Source organism: Pan paniscus, chromosome 6 (assembly GCF_029289425.2).
Source record: "Pan paniscus chromosome 6, NHGRI_mPanPan1-v2.0_pri, whole genome shotgun sequence".
NCBI classification, from domain to species: Eukaryota; Metazoa; Chordata; class Mammalia; order Primates; family Hominidae; genus Pan; species Pan paniscus.
The window spans coordinates 167,458,414-167,475,910 of NC_073255.2; the positions used below are offsets into that span (position 1 = coordinate 167,458,414).

At 38.7% G+C, this 17,497-nt stretch overlaps 1 protein-coding gene and 1 pseudogene across 2 annotated transcripts in view; both read right to left on the bottom strand.

Moving 5' to 3' along the window:
* COPG2 (COPI coat complex subunit gamma 2) overlaps positions 1-17,497 on the bottom strand; it is a 162,587-nt gene that overhangs the window by 133,096 nt on the left and 11,994 nt on the right. For both annotated transcript variants that reach the window (XM_034964992.3, XM_055114877.2), the window contains exon 5: positions 13,511-13,590. In XM_034964992.3, the coding sequence (XP_034820883.1) occupies positions 13,511-13,590 (80 nt within the window). The remainder of the gene's footprint in view (positions 1-13,510; positions 13,591-17,497) is intronic.
* LOC129398201 (glutamyl-tRNA(Gln) amidotransferase subunit C, mitochondrial-like) lies at positions 4,896-6,577 on the bottom strand (annotated as a pseudogene).

A 17,497-nucleotide genomic window follows, 5' to 3' on the forward strand; every position in this document is an offset into this window, starting at 1 on the left:
GGGAGTTCCCCAACCCCTTGCACTTCCCTGGTGAGGCAATACCCCACCCTGCTTCAACTTGCCCTCCAGGGGCTGCACCCACTGTCTAACCAGTCCCAGTGAGATGAGCCGGGTACCTCGGTTGGAAATGCAGAAATCACCCGCCTTCCACGTTGATCTCGCTGGGAGCTGGAGACCAGAGCTGTTCCTATTCGGCCATCTTGCCAGCCACACCTCCACGTCTGAGCCAATGAATCTTTTTACTTTACATATTATAGTCTGTCATTTCTAGAATTTTCATTTGGTTTTGTATATATAGCTCACTGCTGAGAATTCCTCTTTCCATTGATTTCAAGAGTGTCCGCCTTTATAGTACATGGTTGCAGTAGCTGCTTTAAAGTATTTAAGAATCCCTACAACTGGGTCATTTTGGGGGTATCTATTGATTATCTTTTCCCTTGAAAATTTCCAAGTTTTTTCCAATCAACAGATACCAACCCCAAAATGACACACTTGTAGAGATTAACATTGGTTCAATGGAATCAATTTCCTTTCCTGGTTGACTGGTTTTGGATTGTATCCTGCATATTTTGATTATGTCATGAGACTCTGGATCCTATTAAAAGCCTCTGGGGACTATTGACTTTTTTGTTTTAGCAAGGAATCAACCCAGTTAGTTTCAGATTACAAGTTCTGCCTCGCCTTCTGTGCATATTGATTCCAATGTCAGTTTATACTTCAAAGCTTTTGCTATGCTTCTTTAGGAATAGTCCATACATGTAGTGCTTTGGTAAGTTATCCATTCCTCCATGTCTTTCCTCATATCTTTTTTCCCATACCATCTGGCAGTCAAAGACACCTTTCCCAGGTCGTCAGCCAGAAATATGGGGTTCTCTCAAGAGTTTCAGCTCCCTGTACTATGCAAGTGGGCCCACCTTCATGATGAAGAGGTAAGAAAAGATAGAAAGAAAAAATAATAATGTGGCTTTTCCCCCACTCTTCACCCAACAGCCGTCCCTTTTCTCAGTGGTAGGTTTCTTCTGAGGGTTTTAAGTGCTCACAACATTGCTGTCGTATCCTAGTAAAGTTGTTCCACAACTAGGGCTGACCTCAGGATGGGAAAGAAAACAAGAAAAACACAAACAAACAAACAAACAAGGATTCTCCCCCAGCTCTCCAGCTTGCAGTCACCACCAACTTTTTTTTTTTTTTTTTTTTTGTAAACTGTGCTCAGGCCAGAGAGATGGGCTTCTTTCTCAGTCTCTATTGACCACACCTACTATATAGTTCCCTGATTCAGACTGCCCTTGGGTCAAACTCAAGGTATAAAGATGAAAATTAACCATGAAACTCACTGTTGCTATATTGGTCATTCATTAAGTATTGTTTTCTCTCCCTAATTCACCTACTATATTTACTATTTGGAGGCTTCAGGTAATTGTTTTTGTTTTTTTGTCCAGGGTTGTTGTTATTTATTATTATTATTATTATTATTATTTATTATTTGTAATCACTGGGAAAGATGGGCTCCAGTAGCTTTATTTCATCTTGGCTAGAATTAGAAGTCTCCTGGCTTTCCCTTTTATTCACTGTTGTTCATTTCACTAGGCTTTAGAGAAGGAAGTTTTGAGACCTGGCATCACTTCATCATCTTTCCTGAAAAGTCTGCCCCAATTTCATTTTAAAATAAAATAAGTGTTAATCCAAATAAATCAGGAAAGTTGGCTTGCAAACTGGGCAGGAAAAAGAGAAGGGAAGTAGGAGACAGAAAGGTTTCTCAACACACATTAACACACCTTTCTCCACTTCTGCCTGTGTGAGTGCTTTCCTGAGGTAGAGAGGGAAATAAATAATCCTTCTGATTCCAACTCCCTTGCTTGAAGAGAGAAAATGGATTATCTTTTAACTCATGCAACACTTTTATTGCATGTCTAATAATACAAAGCACTTTTCCAGGTATTGATGATACAAAGTTATATGTGTTTCTTTCTCTCAAAGAATTAATAATTCAGAGGGCAGAAAAACTATGCAAATAATTATAGTACAATATATTAAAATACTAGAACAGAGGTTAAAAAAAAAATCAAGTGTTAGAACAACCGAGGCTGGGGGTAGTGGCTCTCACCTGTAATTCCAGCACTTTGGGAGGCTGAGATGAGAGGACTGCTTGAGGTCAGGAGTTCAAGACCAACCTAATCAACATAGCAAGACCCTACCTCTCAAAAAAAAAAAAAAAAAAAAGAGAACAACAGAGAAGACAATGACTAATCTGTCAAGAAAGAAGAAGAAGGAAGTCAGTACCTATAATGACATGTATTTGAGCTATGTGGAAAAGGCAACAGAATAATTCCAGGCACAGGGAGAAGCATGTACAAATATAAAGGGTATCAAAGAGCATGATGAGTTTGGGAAAGAACTACAGCACTGATATGAACCCTAGGGAATACCAATATTTAGATGACAGGCAGAAGAAAACCAGCCACTTCTGAGCTATCATAGGATAAAATGGAGAAATCAAAGAGGAGAGGAAATCCAGGACTATGGTTTCTGAAAGCCAAAGATGGTACAACTCCAGGAAGTATTTAACCATGTTAAAACTGGGAGAGAGGTCAGGTAAAATGTGGACAGAAAATTAACTTTTAAAATTAACTAAGTAAGAAGTTACTGGAAATCTTTGAGAGGAGTTTCACTACAGTGGTGGTTAAGTCATAATAGTATCTCATTTTCTTGTTCTAAACCATTTCCTGGCAGTAAATCTTCAGAAGTAATTATTCAGGAACAGCTGCACCATTCAAATAGAAAAGTTGTTTCAGGCTTGTATATTTCTTACTAAGTGGATGAACTTAGCATTTAGTTTCCTTAGGAAGCACAAAGTATTTTTCTCCCCCCACCCGAATCCACACATTATCGCCACAAATGATTTCAAAACTGCCTAGCTGATAACAGTTTCTACAACCCATTTATTTCTTCCTAAACCATGGTCTTTGAATTTTTCATTTGATTTTCTGAAACCAGGACGTAACTTCTCACATACTGATGCCCACTCCCCAGAGTACTTCCTAATGTGAGTGATGGATCATTCCTCAGGACTCAATTCCAGAATTCTCAATTCTCTCAATTCTCAATTCCTCAATTCCTCAATTCTCTCAGGACTCAATTCCAGACTTTCACTGGGTGGGTGCCATCACATAAGGGTATGCCTTCTTGTAATGAGTAGAACAGTAAAATCAGGTTGTCAATATACATTTAGTTAGTTAAGACACTGACTACATCTCTTTTTTTTTTTCACCGAGCTGTAATTTATACAATAAAATGGACAATTGAAATATTATGTTAAATCAGTTTTGGCAATTGTGATCATCTATGTAACCTCCATCCAAAATAAAAATACTGAACATTTCCATCACCCCAGAAAGTTCCCTCAACCCCATTTCCAATCAATTTCCTCTAACTCAGTAGACTTCTGACTTCTATCACCACAGATGAGTTTGGGGGCTGTTCTTGGAGTTTATACAAAGAGAATCATCCAGCATATATTCTTTTGTGTCTGTTTTCTTTCCAACATAAATGTTTTAGAAGTTTATCCATGTTGTTGCCTGAATCAGCAATTTTTTCCTTTTATTGCTGAGTAATAGTCTATTGCATGAATATACCACAATTTGCTCCTTCTTCTTTGATGAGCATTTGGGATGTTTCCAGTTTAGGGCTATCACAAATACAAGGGGACTTCAAAAAATCTGTGGAAAAATGGAATTAAAAAATAAACCTAACGGCTGAGCACAGTAGCTCACGCCTGTAAGCCCAGCACTTTGGGAGGCCAAGACAGGCAGATCACTTGAGGTCAGGAGTTTGAGACCAGCCCGGCCAACATGGTGAAACCGCATCTCTACTAAAAATACAAAAATTAGCTGGGCGTGGTGGCACACAGCTGTAATCCCAGCTACTTGGAAGGCTTAAGCCTGGGAGGCGGAGGCTGCAGTGAGCCAAGGGCACACCATTCCACTCCAGCCTGTGTGACAGAACAAGACTCCGTCTCAAAACAAAAACAAAAACCATAGGCTGGGCGCGGTGGCTCCCAGCACTTTGGGAGGCCGAGGCGGGCGGATCATGAGGTCAGGAGATCGAGACCATCCTGGCTAACATGGTGAAACCCCGTCTCTACTAAAAATACAAATATTAGCCAGGCGTGGTGGCAGGCACCTGTAGTCCCAGCTACTCGGGAGGCTGAGGCAGTAGGATGGCATGAACCCGGGAGGCGGAGCTTGCAGTGAGCCAAGATCGCGCCACTGCACTCCAGCCTGGGCGACAGAGCGAGACTGTGTCTCAAAAAAAAACAACCCACAAAAACTATAAATTTTATTTATCGACATAGCTCCATCAAGTTCAAGACACATTTTAAAGTGATGATACCAGTCATTTAGTCCATCCCTAAACAATTGAAGTTGCTGGGAATGTAAGCATGTCAATGCAGTCATTTTTACATTATTATTATTTTTTTAAGGAGCCAGGAGTAGATAACTTTGTTTATATGGGGATTAAGATAGTTGCTCTGATGTTGGTTTGAGAACTTCAACGTTCGGGGTTCTCTTTTAACTCAAGGCCAAGCTTGTAAATTAAGCTGCCTTAAAGAAAAAAGAAGGACTGCAGATAAAAGAAGGGAATGGGAAAAATAAACACAGACTTTTAAGAATGAGTAACAAGCTACGCATCGTGGTTTACGCCTGTGATCCCAGCATTTTGGGAGGCCAAGGCATGTCAGAGGATCCTCTGAGGCCAGGAGTTCAAGACCAGATAGGCAACATAACAAGACCCCATCTCTATTTAAAAAAAAACACACACACAAATTAACTGGAGGTAGTGATACACACCTGTAGTCCTGGCTACTCAGGAGGCTGAGGTGGGAGGATCACTTGAGCCCAGAAGTTGGAGGTTGCAGTGATCTGTGATCACACCACTGCACTCCAGCCTGGGTGACAGAGAGAGACCCTATCTCAGAAAAATAAAAGAAATGAGCAGCAGTGCAAAGATCATTGGGAAATTCTTAGCCAAAAACAACTTTGGCAGTTTGGTTAGAGGAAAAAGTCTCTCTCTGATTCTATTACTTAGCATCTATTAATTAGAGAATGAATCCCTAAATAGGTTTCATTTATTCTTGGTATCTGTTTTAAAACAAAAAACTCCACAATCTTGGACTCACGTCAATCTAATAATCATTTTGGGGGTGGAAAGGGCTACTTTGTCCCAGGCCCATGGCTACTTTTAGGATAAGTTCTCTTTTCAGAAAGAGAAACACTAGGTATGACTAGTATCCCTTTTGCATCTAATCACTTTGTGGGATGGCAGATGGTTCTAGGTAAGGAGTTCCCAAACTCTAGTCTACTTTGAACACTCTTCAGACCATAGTAGAAAGTTAGCCCTTTTCTAGGAACAAAGTGGGTACCTAGGAACAAGTTCAGGTATGTCCGGTGAAGATAGGGCTGCTCAAATCAATTCAAATAGCAACTAAAAATGACAACCAAGGTTGTCACATAGTGATCAAGATGCTCCATCTACCATTTAAGTAGATGTAAAAGTTCACTTTCATGCAGTTGGTATAGTCCTTTGGCGAGAGTTAAAGGGGGATAAATAGTGTCTTCCATACTGAACAGGCCTGTTAAGTGAATACCTTGGAAGCTATTTCCTTGGAAGCTGACTTTTGCTTTCCTTTTACTTCAGTTAGCATCAGGAACTCATTGCCTTGTTGGTGCCAGATATTTCCCAATTCTGTCTTCAGAAGAGTTTGCTATTAAGAAATGCTGGCCGGGCACAGTGGCTCACGCCTGTAATCCCAGCATTTTGGGAGGCCGAGGCAGGCAGATCACCTGAGGTCACAAGTTCGAGACCAACCTGGCCAATATGGTGAAACCCCTTCTCTATTAAAAATACAAAAATTAGCCGGGTGTGGTGGCAGGTGCCTGTAATCCCAGCTACTCAGGAGGCTGAGGCAGGAGAATCGCTTGAACCCAGGAGGCGGAGATTGCAGCGAGATGAGATCGCACCATTGCACTCCAGCCTGGGGGACAAGAGCGAGACTTCATCTCAAAAACAAAAAAAAAAAAAAAGAAGAAAAGAAATGCTTAAGCATCCATTTTTTCAGGTGACTGGAAAAAGCAGGAAAATTAGTGTTCACAGTAAGAAAATATGGTCCTCATGCTTCCACGTATTCAGAGAGTACCCCCTTTCCAGAATGAGCTACTCGGCTGTGTGAGAAAGGCTCTTGTTCATCCAGCTTTGGCAAAGAGATATTACCTGGGGAGCCACAAAATACTCCTTCACGACGCAATGGGAGTTTTGTAGTAATTCTTCAGCACAGTTGCCTTCTACTACATTGTTAGATCTCAGGTATAGACATCTGCCCTCCAGGACCGACTCCATGGGCTCCACCTGTCGGTGTCCATGGGGTGGAGCCCATGGGCGAAGATGATGTCTTTCTCCAACCGGACCACTGCCTCGAGACTGCCAAAGTCCACAGGCACTAGAGGCTCCAGGGGCTCAATCACCTCAATCATGATCTGGCCACTGCCTTGGAGGTGAAGCCCCGGCGCCCACCCAGCCACATACCCCACGCTCACCCATTTTTCCATTATTAACTGAAGAAAAATGGGTGCCCTTTAGAGATTTTTTTCAAGATTAGGAAGCAAAAGAAAGAAGCCAGATAAGAACTCTAAGGTGGATGCCTACGGACACTCTTGCAAAATTGCCCTTGTTTGATGAGACAAATGAACAGACACACTGTCATGGTGGAGAAGGACTCTCTGGTGAAGCTTTCCCAAGTGTTTTTCTACTAAAGCTTTGGCCAACTTTCTCTAAATACTCTCATAATAAGCTATTATCATTACTTGGCCCTCCACAAAGTGAACAAGCAAAATCCCTCAAGCATCTCCAAAAACTGTTGCCCTGTTTTTGACAGGTCCACTTTTGCTTTGACTGGACCACTTCCACCTCTTGGTAGCTATTGCTTTGATCATACTTTGTCTTCAGGATTGGACTGCTAGCCACATTTCTTCTCCCGTTATAATTCCTCAAGGAAATGTCTCAGGATCTTGATCTCACTTGTTTAAAACTTCCACTTAAAGCTCTGCTCTTGCCTGCAGCCAATCTAGATGCAATAGTTTTGACATCCATTAAATAGTTTGCTCAACTTTAATTTTATCAGTCAGAATTGGGTAAGGCTGAACCAAATGAGGTGTCTATACATTGGCTATTGCTGCTGTTAATCATCAGTTTTACAAATTGATGTAGATGGTCTGCTGCTGAAGATGAAGGGCTTTGTGGTTAACATTGTCTCATCCCTTCTTAATACAACTTATCCATTTGTAAACTGCTGATTTCTTTGGGTCACTATTGCCATGCTTTTTTGTAACACATAGATAATTTCACCATTCTTCTACCCAAAGTTCACCATAAATGTAATGTTTGCTCTTGTTTCAATTTTAGCAGAATTGATGTTGCTCTGAAATGGATTATTTTCAAACGGATGTATTAGTGTCTCAAGCTAGTTACTGTTCGGACATGTTATTAACAAGTTAGTCATGAGTTTATATTTTAGTGCAAAAAAATTTTGAACTCTGATATGGTTTGGCTCTGTCGTCTCCACCGAAATCTCATCTCGAATTGCAATCCCCATGTGTTGAGGGAGGTAGGTGATTGGATCATGGGGGCAGTTTCTCCCATGCTGTTTTTGTGATAGTGAGTGAGTTCTCATGAGATCTGATAGTTTTATAAATGGCAGTTTTTGCTGTGCTTTCACTCTTTTCTCTCTCTTGCCACCATGTAAGATGGGCCTGCTTCCCCTTCTGCCATGATTGTAAGTTTCCTGAGGCCTCCCCCAGCCACGCAGAACTGTGAGTCAATTACACCCCTTTCCTTTATAAACTACCCAGTCTCGGATTGTGTGTGTGTGTGTGTGTGTATATATATATATATATACACATATATATGTGTGTATATATATATGTGTGTGTGTATATATATATGTGTATATATATATATATATATATTTTTTTTTTTTTTTTTAAAGATGGAGTCTTGCTCTGTCACCCAGGCTGGAGTGCAGTGGTGTGATCCTGGCTCACTGCAATCTCTGCCTCCCAGGTTCAAGCGACTCTCCTGTCACAGCTTCCTGAGTAGCTGAGACTACAGGCGTGTGCCACCACATCAAGCTAATTTTTGTATTTTTATATGGGGTTTCCCCATGTTGGCCAGGCTGGTCTCAAACTCCTGACCTAAAGTGATCCGCCCCACCTCAGCCACCCATAGTGCTGGGATTACAGGTGTGAGGCACTGTGCCTGGCCTCAGGTAGTATCTTTATAGCAGCATGAAAATGGACTAATACAAACTCCATGGATATTTTTTCATAACACACATTTCCCACAAACTTTTTGAAGAACCCTCATAAGGCTGTTATGACATTCTTGTACAGTCTTTTTTGTGGCCATATATGTATTCATTTTCCTTGAGTAAATACCTAGAAGGGGTATTACTGGTCACAGGGCAGGTATATAATTAACTTTATAAGAAACTGCCAAAACTTTTCTAAGGTGGTTGTATCATTCTACATTCCTATCTACAGTGTATGGGAGTTTCAGTTGTTCCAAATGTTCGATATTGGAATAGGCTTTTTTATTTTGGTATTGTCAAGCTTTTTTGTTGTAACCATTCTAGTGGGTATGCTGTACCTCATTAAGATTTTTTTTTTTTTTTTCGAGACGAAGTCTCACTCGGTCGCCCAGGCTGGAGTGCAGTGGCATGATCTCGGCTCACCACAACCTCCACCTCCCGGGTTCAAGCAATTCTCCTGCCTCAGCCTCCTGAGTAGCTGTGACTACAGGTGCCTGCCACCACGCCCAGCTAATTTTTTGTATTTTTAGTAGAGACAGGGTTTCACCGTGTTAGCCAGGACGGTCTCGATCTCCTGACCTCGTGATCCACCCACCTCGGCCTCCCAAAGTGCTGGGATTACACGCGTGAGCCACTGTGCCCAGCCTATCTCACTAAGATTTTAATTTGCATTTCCCTGATGACTAATAATGTTGAGAACATTGTGCTTATTGGCCATTTGCATATATTCTTTTGTGAAGTATGTGCCTTTAGATTTTTTTAATCTCCATGGTTTCTTGCCAAGCCAAAAAATTTTCTATGCATACAGAAAGGTCATCTATAATATTAGTTTTCTATTCCTGCTGTAACAAATTACCACAATTAGTGGCTTAAAACAACATGAATTTATTATTTTCAGTTCTGTAGATTAGAAGTCCAACATAAGTCTCACTGGGCTAAAATCACTGTGTCACTAGGGCTATGTCCATTTCACAAGCAAAATACATTCATTCACCCCCTTCCAAGATCCCCCCAAAGTCTCAACACACTGCAGCATCAATTCAAAGTCCAAAATCTCATCTAAATCTCATCTAAATCTCATGGACTCAAAAATCTCAATCTTATTATCAAAATCTAAATTTGGTGTGGGTGAGACTCTTGGTATAATCCATCCTGAGGCAAAATTCCTCTCCATCTTCGGACCTACGGAATTAGAAAAGAAATCTCCTGCTCCCAAAATACAAGGACGGGACTGCCATAGGATATAGTTACAGACATTCCCAATCAAAATGAAAGAAAGTGAAAGGGAAGGCATCATTGGTCCCAAGGAATTTTGAAATCCAGTTAGGCAACCTGGAATAGGTCTCTGCACGGGTAGAATTCTGTAAAGTTCTCAGTTCCACCCTACAGGACTGCCCTTTTGCCCTCAGAGTCTTCCTTCCTTTTTCATAAAGGGTAACCAGCGTGTATTTAAAGCTGAGTAGTTTCATCGGCTAGTTTCCTGCCTATAGAATTTGGGGCTCTGATAGCCTTCTTTCACTTCATCCTCTCATTTCTTTTCTAATTCCATAGGTCCACAGATGAAGAGGAATTTTGCCTCCTCTTTGAGTCTTTCACTTCATCCTCTCTCTCTAGCTCTGAGTTGCTGCTGACGTAGAATTCTCAAAAACCTTGTGGGTCTACTGTATAAGTACAGAGACTCACTCCATTAGACAAGAGGCTCCTCCACAGATCTTGCCTAGATAATCCCATCTCTATTTCTGGCTTCTACTTAGATGCTAAGGGAATCTATGAGTCACACCCCCCTTGATCTCTTCAGTGTTTTGTGTGAGTGAATGCTCTGACCTTTTCATCTTTCTGAGGTTTCAGCAAAAGGTTGTGCAGTGACTCCTTTGGCTTTTTCTTTAGAGCACGTTTTCCTGACAGTGAAACTCCTGACTTTAGCACCCTTTGCCACTTGGGTAGACTAAGAATTTCCAAAATCATCAAGCCCTGGTTCCTTTTTGTTTAACAGGTCTCTTCTTGATTTATTTCTCTACTTTCAATTTTACTATTAGTGGCAAAAAGAAACTAGGCCATAACTTCAACACTTTGCCTGGAAATCTCTTCAGTTAAACATCCAAGTTCACTGTTTGTAAGTCCTCCTTTCCATGTAATTGCAGTACACAAGCCTGCTGAGCTTTCTGCCACTGTAACACGGATCCCTTTTCCTCTAATTCCCAACATTTTCCTCTGAGCCAGCACCTTTAATGCATTTCCACCATCTGTTCACAATGATTTAGGTATTCTCTAAGATGATAAATGTTTTCTCTATCCTGCTGCTCACTTTTTTCTAAGTCTAATAGAGTCATTAACATCCATATTTCTATTGTCATGGCAATCTAGGCCTTTTCTATCTTGCACCTCAAAATTCTTCCAGATGTGCTCACTGCATAATTCCAAAGCTACTTCCACATTTTTAGGTATTTGTTACAGCAGCACCCCACTTCCAGGTACCAAAATCTGCATTAGTCTTCTATTGCTGCTGTAACAAAGTACCACAAACTTAGAGGAAAATACAACATTCATTTCTTTATCTTACAGTTATAAAAGTTAGAAGTCCAACACTGGTCTCACTGGGCTAAAATCAAGATATCGGTAGGGCTACAGTCCTTTCCGGAGGCTAGAAGGGTGAATCCTTGCTTTTTCCAGTCTCTAGAGGTTACCACATTCCTTGACTCATGGCCCTCTTCCCCCATCTCCAAATCCAGCAACACTGCATCTCTGACCTTGTTTCCATCATCACATCTCTTACTGACACCTCTTCTGCATCCCACTTCCATTTTTAAGAAGTGTAGTCCTTAAAGGGCCCACCTGAATGATCCAAAATAATCTCCCTATCTGCTGTTTAGCAATCTTAATTCCCTTTTGCCATGTAATGTACATATTCACAGGTCCTAGGAATTGGGACGTGGACATCTTTGGGTCACTATTATCCTGCCTACCACAACTACTAATCACTTAAAATGAACTATTAATAGAAATACACCATAATTCAAGGTAGCCTAGCAAAACTCAGAGGCAAGTATTGACAGCTAAAAGAAACAAAAAAAAACTCTCAGTCAACGACTAATTTATTTTAAAATTTTCAAAATATTAGTGAATCTAGCAATCTAACTGAAGGTTTTCTGGGTTTTTTTGTTCATTTGTTTGTTTTTTTACTTGTGGTAGACACCATTAGTTAACTAATCCGACATCCATTTTCAACCCCTTCTCCCTTTTCTGTCCCTAATACTTGGGCTATAAAATACTAAATACTCACTTTCCTGGCTTCCTAAGGATAGTCATATAACACAGTTGTGCCAAGTGAAATCTAAAAATTGCTTTGGGAAAAGATACTGCATTCCTGATGAAAGAGGCAGATGGTGTGGCCTTCCCTGGCTTCCTTCCCAGTACCCCTCTAGCCTTGAATGTGGTACATTGCCAGTAATTTGGGCATCTATTTTGCAACAATGGAGAATGTCCAAATAATTCAAGAGACACTACCCTGACACTGCTGAATGACTGAGCCAACACCAGCTACTCTAAGCCTCTAGACTTACGATTATATGAGAAAAAATAAACTCCCATCTTGTTTATGTCACTGTTTACATCCGCTTTTCTGTTATTTTCAGCTGAAAGCTTTCCTAATTGAAACTACATTCCATACTACTACTGGTTAAACACAAGCACCCTCCTCTAAAATTTATTATGTTATACAAAACCAGATTCACTTCAATGAGTTATAGTAATTAAAAAGGCAACTATTTTAAAAATAATGTTCATTACACACTTAGAACTATAAATTATATATACTTATTCTAGGACATTTGCAAATTATAAAAAGTTTAAAAGAAAATAAATATCAGCCACAATCCCAACTATCCAGAGATAAGTCTGTATAACTTCTATCCACATTTTTTATATATATACATAAAATGTTTTTTTTTTCTGAGACTGAGTCTCGCTCTGTCACCCAGGCTGGAGTGCAGTGGCACGATCTCGGCTCACCACAATCTCCACTTCCCAGGCTCCAGCGATTCTCCCGCCTCAGCCTCCCAAGTAGCTGGAATTAGAGGAGCGTGCTACCAATGCCTGGCTAATTTTTTTGTATTTTTAGTAGAGAAGGAGTTTCACCATGTTGGCCAGGTTGGTCTTGTCCTGACCTCAGATGATCCACCTGCGTCGGCCTCCCAAAGTGCTGGGATTACAGGCATGAGCCACCACGTCTGGCACATAAAATGTTCTTTAAAGTGAGACTATATGGAATACGTAGATTGACTCCAACCCCCATTTAGCACTTTATGAAGACTTATTTATATCAGATGTTTCAAAAATATCTCCAAATTTTAAAATATTTTATAATATGATGATATGGTTAATTAAATAATTTTATCAATGGTAGACACGTAAGTTGTTTGTCCTTTTTTCTACTGTAAATGGTGTTGCAACAAACATCAATATATATAAGTTTTTCTGTGTTATGTCTGATTATTTTCCAAGGATAGTTCCACAGATGTGGCCTTACTAGGTCAAAGGGATAAAGCCTTTCAATTATTCAATAAATGTTGCTAAATTACTTTCTAGAAAAATTGAATCAATTTATTACTCTGTCTCCTTTGTACAAGAGTATGTCTCCCTTACACAAGTACTGAATGCTGCCTGTTTGCTTTTTTGCCATTTTGATGAGTAAAAAATATTATACCTCATTCTTGAATTTTTAATTTATGTTTTTTGGTTACTAGTGAGAACGACTATCTAAAGACATTTAGATCCTTTATATTGGTTATTTGATGAATTATCACTTGTTTCTTCTTAAAAGTTCTTTATATATTACAGATGCTAGCCTTTGATGTATTTGTTGTAAATATTTTATTTCAGTGCACGTTATCTTTTACTTTTTAGTTTTATCCATTTTTATGAAAATTTTGATGCACTCAAATCTATCAGTATTATCTTTTGTAACTTCTTCCTTTGCTTTATCAGATAAGGATGGCTTTCACATGATGAAAACTTCATTTTAGAAAAGAATGCTTTAAGATATTATATTCTTTTAAATTCCTATTGGCTTTCTTATGGTCAAAAAATGAAATCAACAGAAAGCAAACAGCAAATATATAAGTATCTCATCCTAGATTTTGACCATTTACATACCTGCTTGTGACAATTATCACATCCTCAGAGATGGTAGCCATTTCTTTGATGGTAAGGTAGCACATTCTCCTCAATGTTTGCTGAAAAATCATTTATAAAAGGTAACAGATTATTCATTAGGAAATGGTTTTTTAAATTATTTGAAGTGAGAACCCCAAGTAGATATATATTTTAGAAAGATATTCTTTAAAAGAGTCTCATCTACCAAAAAAAAAAAAAATTAATATCTGGGTGAGAAACTATTCAGAATACTAATATTTCCTAAACACAACTGATGCATTGACACAATAGGTAAAAACTTAAAAATTCAATTATATGGATCTTTCTACTGAGAGATACAAACTTAGACTATGATAGCTTGAGTCCAAAGACAAAGGTTTTTTGTTTTGTCTTGTTTTGTTTTTTTGAGACGGAGTTACGCTCTGTTGCCTAGGCTGGAGTGCAATGGCGCAATCGTGGCTCACCACAACCTCCGCCTCCGGGGTTCAAGCAATTCTCCTGCCGCAGCCTCTTGGGTAGCTGGAATTACAGGCACTCACCACCACACCTGGCTAATTTTTGTATTTTTAGTAGAGACAGCGTACAGTATTAATTAAAGGCTCATTCCTGGAAAATGTGCAAACTCTGCACTTTCCTCAGTTCAGTGTATACCAATGTTTCCTCCTGAACCCTAAATGAGATTTCTAGATGAATACCTGGATCCAAGTAAGTACTAAGCTAACAATGCTCCACCTACTCTCCCCGACTCAACTGGATCTCTGATTTATTCATATACTATGGATAAATGGGCAGTAGCCAGACACCAGGTTCCTCTAGTCTGTCCAGCCTCATCCCTTACTGAGTAACCTCAAATTTCTTTTAAGTAGAGAAACCCAAATACATCAGACGCAGCTCCAGAGTCCAAGCTATGGAGAAAACCTTGACACTACTGAACCCATTAAGGAAAGAAGAGAGTGAGGATCCTCGTGGTGATTAAACACAGAAAAAAAACACACACAGAAAGCCAGTATAGGCACACACATGGGGCAGATCAAAGCTACTATGAGAAGAAAACAAAAAATAAGAATCAAAATTTCAGGAACACCCCACCCCAATTTAAAGAAAAAAAAAGTTCTGTGAGAAGCAGAAGAAAACTAGAGATACAAAAAAAAATTTCATTAAAACACAAAAAATGGGGGCTCAACATTATTAGTCATCAGGGAAATGAAAATTACTTATCCAATGAAAAATTAAAACCACATTTCAGAAACTACCTCACACCCACCAAAATGGTGAAAATTCAAAAGACAAACAACACAAAATGTTGGCCAAAAATGTGCTCTTAACCACTAAAACATACTGCATAAACAAATACACAGAAATGCTGAATAAAATCAGAACAAAAATTTTAAATGTGTAGCCAAGGACAAAATAAAGAGAAATTCACAGATGCTAGAAATGAAGACAACCAAACATTCACAGCCACAGAAGGATCTTACTGGCATGGAATATAGTATCTAACATCTACCAAAATGAGGTTCTAAAAGGTATATTCTTCAAGCACAAGGAAAATCATTCCAGAGTAACTCAGAAATAGAGCAAGGAATGAAGAGTTTTTAAAAAGTGCTAAAGACAGGAGTAAGTCACAATGAGCAAACAAGACTCACAAGAAAATGATAGCATAGAATATATTAATGTAAATGTGCACGTGTGTATGTATATATACACATAACGTATGTTGATATACTCATATACGTATAAGGAATCAGAGTATCCTAAGACTCTCGAATTTCCCATGAGTAGGGAAAACACAAAGATGAGTATTCGATTTTGGTAAGTCAAAAACCCATTGCAATTTTGAGTATAAACAATAAAAAAACTTCCAAAGTATTACCCCACAGGTTGCTGATGCTCTGTTTATTTCTACTCTGTCTTTTTTTCCTCTCTGCTTTATTTTGGACTTCTACTGCTGTCTTCAATGACCCTGGGTTTTTTTGTTTGTTTGTCCTACATCTCTAATTTGCTATTAACCCCATGCAGTGTAGTTTTCATTTTATATATTTCTTTTCTTTTTTTTTAATTTTTGGGAAGTGTATTTGGATCTCTTTGTATCTCTCCTATTTTATGCTTTATTCTTGTTATGCCTTTCTTTACACCTTAAGCATATAGATCATGTTAATAGTTGTTTTAATGACATCATCTGCTCATTCCATCACCTTTACCATTTCTGGGTTTGTGTCTGCTGATCCATTTTTCTCCTGTTTATAGATAATATTTCCTGTTTATTTGCATATCTGATAATTTATTAGATGCTGCACATTGTGAAGTTTATTTTGGTGTATGATCTTAAATAGTATTGAACTCTATTCTGTCGTGAGGGAAGGTTAACCAGGACTAGTTTGTTTGTTTTTTTTTCACTTTGAGGCTTACTTACAGGCTTTTTAAAGTTTTAGTGTAAGGTTATAGTATATTCCCATTACTTAGGTAATAATTACTTATGAATGGTTTCCTTTTGAGAACTATACCAGATGTCTTATGCAATAGAAGGTCTTTCCACTCTCACTGGTGGGAATACAAACTATTCTGAGTTCTGTGTTTTTCAGATTCTTTCCTTAGCTTTGAGTAGTTTCCTTTTTTACACACACAGATCAGTTTTTACTTAACCAAAGACTCCAGGGATAGTCCTCAACAGATCATGGAATCCCTCCCTCTCCTCCTTCCTTCTCTCCCCGCCCCTCTTTTTTCTCTCCAGCTCCTTCTTCTTTGGTATTCTGCTTCACAAATTCGAGCTTTCCTGGCTCCCAACCTCCATTCGTTTTCTCAACTCTGAGAGAGAACTAGGCCTGTAATCTGTTTCTGGGCCATGATCTAGTACAATCCTAGGGCTGACCTAGTTTCCCTTCTTCAGATCACAGTCCTGGGATGCCTATTATCCAATATCTGAAAACTGTTATGTCATAAATTTTGTTTGATTTTCTAGGTATTTATAGTAGCAGGGTAAATCCAGCCCATTTACTTTATCATGGCTGTAAACAAAACAGAAAAATGTTCTTACTATCAAAATAAATGGCAATTTATCTAGTTATTCTTTTTTTATTAATTTCCAACACTATCCCATTGTAAATAAAGAACACAGTCTATATGATTTCAATCCTTTGAAATGTGTTGTGTCTTGCTTTATGGCTCAATATACAATCGACTTTTGGTAAATGATCTTTGTGCTCTTCATTTACATTTAATGTGGATAATGATATATTTGGGTCTATATCTACCAGGTCATTATAAGATTTATGTTTGTCCTGTTTGATCTATGTTTCTCTTCCTCTTTTTTTCCCCTTCTTTTGGTTTGATTTTTTAGCTTTTTTTTTTCTTTTTGCACAATTAGTTTGGAAGAGAAAAATAATTAATTTTTAAAAAATCAATGAAACAGAAAGCTGGTTCTATGACAAGATCAATAAAGTTTATAAATCCCTAGACAAGCTTCCTAGAAATAAAAGAGAGAAAATACAATTTACCAATATCAGAATGAAGGAAGAGACACCACTAAGGATTCTGCAGACATTAAAACAATGGAGGAATATTATGAAGAGCTTTATGCCAAGTTCAACAATTTAACTGAAATTCCTTGAAAGATACAAACTACCAGAGTACACTCAAGAAGACAAATAACCTGAATGGCATCATATATACATTTTTTAAATGAAGTTAATTAACCCCGAAAAGCCTTCCCACTAAGAAGACAGCTGCAATAGTGAACTCTAACAAACATTTAAGGAGATCACAAGAAAAAGGTCAATATATAAAAGTTCATTTAATTCTAGAGACTACCAATAAACAATACAAATACAAAAGCATCAAAACATACTATCTACTTTAGGGGTAAATTTCACAAAATATGTGCAAGACTTGTACACTGAAAACTATAAAATACTGCAGACAGAAGTTAGAGAGACTTGAATAAAGGGATATATACCATGTTTGTGAAGCAGAAAACTCAAGAGTGCTACA